This window comes from Macadamia integrifolia, chromosome 13, assembly GCF_013358625.1.
Source record: "Macadamia integrifolia cultivar HAES 741 chromosome 13, SCU_Mint_v3, whole genome shotgun sequence".
In the NCBI taxonomy this organism is placed as follows: Eukaryota; Viridiplantae; Streptophyta; class Magnoliopsida; order Proteales; family Proteaceae; genus Macadamia; species Macadamia integrifolia.
The window spans coordinates 18,323,150-18,327,592 of NC_056569.1; the positions used below are offsets into that span (position 1 = coordinate 18,323,150).

At 34.7% G+C, this 4,443-nt stretch overlaps 1 protein-coding gene across 1 annotated transcript; it reads right to left on the bottom strand.

Annotated features, from left to right (window-relative positions):
* LOC122060158 (cytochrome P450 72A397-like) lies at window positions 1-3,573 on the bottom strand. The gene is made up of 6 exons (XM_042623346.1): window positions 3,537-3,573; window positions 2,247-2,558; window positions 1,770-1,990; window positions 1,403-1,647; window positions 813-1,173; window positions 1-503 (listed from the first exon to the last, which is right to left on the bottom strand). The coding sequence occupies exons 2-6, from the start codon at window positions 2,533-2,535 to the stop codon at window positions 78-80; spliced, it is 1,542 nt and encodes a 513-aa protein (XP_042479280.1). The 5' UTR covers window positions 2,536-2,558; window positions 3,537-3,573; the 3' UTR covers window positions 1-77.
* Between the last annotated feature and the right edge of the window lie 870 nt (window positions 3,574-4,443).

A 4,443-nucleotide genomic window follows, 5' to 3' on the forward strand; every position in this document is an offset into this window, starting at 1 on the left:
AATGATAGTACTTATGATCATTATTGATGATAGGTTTAGTATCATAAGTACTAGTGGTTGTGACTCTGCAGCTGATGCTACAGTCTACGTAATTTGAGATGAACGCCTTGCTGTGGACGAAGTGTAATAATGTTGGCAGGAGTATGAGTATAGGATGGAGACAGCTCAAATGCGAAACGTTGTAGAATAGTTGCCAAACCCAACTTTGTTTCAACCATGGCAAATTGTTGCCCAATGCATATCCGATGGCCCCCACCAAATGGGAAGAATAAAAATTGATTGTTTGTAGCTTTAGCAACTCCTTCTGAGAATCTCTCTGGTTTGAACTCATCTACATCTTTACCCCAGAATTCACTAGAATGATGAAAAATGACTGTAGGTATAACAATTTCTACTCCAGCTGGGAGAGTTGTATCTCCATGTTTAAAGTCCTTGTTGGTAAACCGAAGGAGAGTTGGTGCTGGTGGATATAATCTAAGCAGCTCTAACAAAATCATTGGAATCTGCAATATATTTGTGTTAGAAAATTTAGAAAATTAAGCCATATTATATCTATGAGCCATGGAATTGAGAACTAGGCAAGAAACAAAATCTCGGATTGTAGACCGTCTCGAAACCAGATTTCTTTTTGCCTATTTCTATAAATTCGAGACAAAATTTGGGCCGAAATTAAGTATTTTTTTCTAAAAAATTTTGAAATTTCTCACAAATCGGGTTCCATCTCGGGGTCCACTGAGATCGCTGAAACTTTTGAAATTTTAGCCAAGATGGCCGAGATTTAGAACCATGGTTATAAGTAAATATATACTTACGATTTTGAGTTGGTTTAGTCCATCCCAATATGGCTTTTCATTCCCAAAGACTTGAAAGACCTCTTCCCTTGCACGGACTTGCCATTCTGGGTGCAAACTTAATACAACCATTGCCCATGTCAACAAAACTGCTACAGTCTCTTGCCCAGCGAAGTAGAATACCTTACAGTGTCCAATGATATCTTCAATAGTTATCTTTCCTTGATCTTGGTAGAAGGATTCTAGCAGCAAGGATAGTAAATCCTTGTGACTCTCTCCTGCTTTCAGAACTTTTACTTTGCTATTGATGATATGTGTCAAAAGACTGTTCACTTCCGCATTAGTTTCCTTCATTCTTCTATTGTCTTTTGTGGGCATATATCTGTGCACAAAATGTTGAGGCAAGGATTCAATACTTATTTTGTAAGAGATAATTATAAGATAATTTTTAAATTCAATTTTTTCACTAAATTTCTTTTCACTCCATATAAAGGACTGAGTTTTCCTTCACCACAATGAAGAGAGAAAAAAGAACTTTCTCTTCAGTCATCAGTTCTCATGCTTTTGGATGAAACTCCTAGAACAGTAAAAATAAAATAACTTAACTATACCTATAGCCTGGGACGTATATGGATCGAAGAAGAACCGCTCCAAGCTCGGCTTGCTCATGTTGAATATGGAAAATCCGTTTCCCTTCTTCATAGCTGCTGCCAAACAGTGTCCGAGAGATAACATCTGCACTTAAAGTATCCATATAAGGCCAAACATCTACTTCACTATACTCCTCTGATGGAACCACCTTTAGCAAACCATTGATCATATCCCTTGTGCTTGTATTAATTGCAGCTGACATGAACTGCAAAAATATTAATAATAATTTATACGCGCACTAGAGGATATTTGATTGAATCAAGTTTTGAAATTTGACATGTAACTAACTGATGAACTATCATGAAACAATCTCAAAAAGAAAAATACCTTCAACTTTTCTAAATGGAAGGCCGGGTTCATAATCCTTCTATGCATGGACCATTTATCTCCCTCGTAGTTAAAAATCCCATAGGCCATCATCTTGATGATGGGATCCAATTCAGGCTTCTTAATGATACCAGATTTGTCATTGAGAATGGCATACGCAAGACCAGGATCCATAACGTGCACATGTGGACAAGTTCCAATCCAAAACGCAGACTTCTTACCTGCAATTTTTAATTATTGATTATAGTAATAAAAAAATTCAATAATTGACAAATAAAATAATTTATTTTTTCACATGGCTTAATGAAATAGATGAATAGTTAAATTCCTTATTCTATTAAAAGAGTAGTGGTCTATGTCTAAGAGTGCAATCTACGTTAGTATCCCTATGTTTATCTCTCTCCTCTCCCACATAAAGATGTTATAGGACACATAAGAGTGCTAGTGTAAGCCACGATACGTAAGAGATAATCATACCGTAAGTCTTGATGATCTGAAGGTTCCAAGGAGCCACACGTTCAGCAATTGCATGAGTTATTTTGATAGGCTTTGACTCAGATTCCATTTGCATCTTCGCATAGTCAAACATGTTCCCAAATGGAAACTTGTATGGAGTGAGATCGTAGCCTTGCTCCCTTAGAAGCCTCTCCAGCTTCTTGGGTTGCAACCAAAAGAAATCCAACAATTTCCATACACACCACAAAATCAAACTGCCAAGTGTCACCATCACAACGGATGACCCAACTTCTCCCATCGCTGCAGCCATTACTAGCACCAAGGCTTCGTCCACTGTAAAAGAGATTAATCATGATGGAGATTAATATAAAAACAACTTCTGGAAAAGTTTCTGTCATATTTTGACCAAATCAAGGAAAGAGTGAAAGAAACTGAACTTGTTTAGAAATTGTGAAGAAAAAATTTTAACCACTCATGATCATTGGATGATTTTTGAGTACGTGTTTAATAACAAAGGAAATTATGCAATACATAATGAATTATCAAGTTAAAACTTGAAATTTGAGACGATATACATAAGGTATCATCTTCTAATTCGGCAATAACCGAAAAAAAAAAGAGGCAAGGTTGACTAATCAACCAAATTGCTTAAATTATGCGTAGTTTGGGGTCACAAGAAGCAACTTTGCTATAGTGATCATGTTGCTCAACTGCCTTGAATAATTGCATTAGATATAGTGAAATCATCTCGTGTGTCCGACTAGGTATGTCTAGACATTAATCTCATACAATTATATATATATTTTTTGAATAAATAGAAAATCATTTTTTTTTTAAGAAAGAAAATCATATTATTAAAAATATGGTAAATATGTCAAAGTATATATGCAAAGGATTTCAACCCAAATTTTTCACGTTAGAAAATAATGTCAAAACATGCAAACATCATAGATTGAAATCCTACTCAACGGAGAAGATACGAACACTTTCTCAAATCATGCTAAGGAGATAAGACCCAAATTTTTCAAGTAGCAAATTCATGTCATAATATGTAAACATGATTTGGATTACTCTTCAATGGAGAAGATATGAATAACTCCGTAAAAAAACTATCAAAATTGCAAAAAAAAAAAAAAAAAACTTCGAAACTATATTTAGCAAACACAACGAAAGACCAATGTAATGAAATAAAATGAACAAATACAAAAATACTATAATATCTCAAATGGGCTTGAAAAACCAGACTAGGGGAGAAAGATGCTCTTTCTACCATGCAGAAAGGAAGCTAACTATGAAAAAGGAGAGAGCTACCTCAGGTCCTCAGGTTTGGTTGCTGCTGCTGCGAGATACTCAAAATGGATTTCAATCTGCCCTTTATAGATTGAGCTAGGTAAGGATCAAGTGACCATTCAGACCCGTTATGGTTACGTGTGCCTATGGGTTTAGACTAAAATAATAAATGATTCAATTATTATTGTTTGTTTAGGGTATCCATCCTAAGGTTAATTTAAAAATAAAAAATTGGAATAAGACAAGGGATGGGTGACATGGGTCTCCGTTGAGGAAACAGTACCATACTTGAAAAAATGCTACAAATAATAATACCAACAATGAAGACATAACTGCATTCATAGCCGATTAAAAAAAGTGGTTGGATAATAGGACATGATCAGAAATAGGGTTGGCCAATTCCGCATCAACCTCCACCACTTCTGATCTGATACTTTGAATCATGTATAATGCTTATTAACTAATCAAAGTATAGTTAATTTGATACGGTACAGGTAATTGGTATGGTACAGTTGGTCAAGAGTCAATATCGATATTGTATTGAAAAAAATTCCTATAATTTCAATACTGATACTACACTAGTTTGAAGTGGTTTTTATTTGGTACGGTTTCGATACAATATCTTTGCTATATTTGCCTTTTATGTATATATACTCGATATTTTAATACGAGTATTTGATATGGTATTTAGTATTACATATGGTTTTCATGATTTGGTATATATCAAATGGTTTTATCTTAAATACTGATACTATAATCTACCACATGTCAAAATATGGGGCTGTGCTACAGAATCTATAGCAGACCCCCGCACTGCAGACGATCCCGATCCATGTTTTGTATGGATATTTATTCTTAAATTAGTAAACTAAGTATCAATCATTCTTGCTTTGAAAGGCATATAAGGAAACCAAAGATGGAAAAAGTA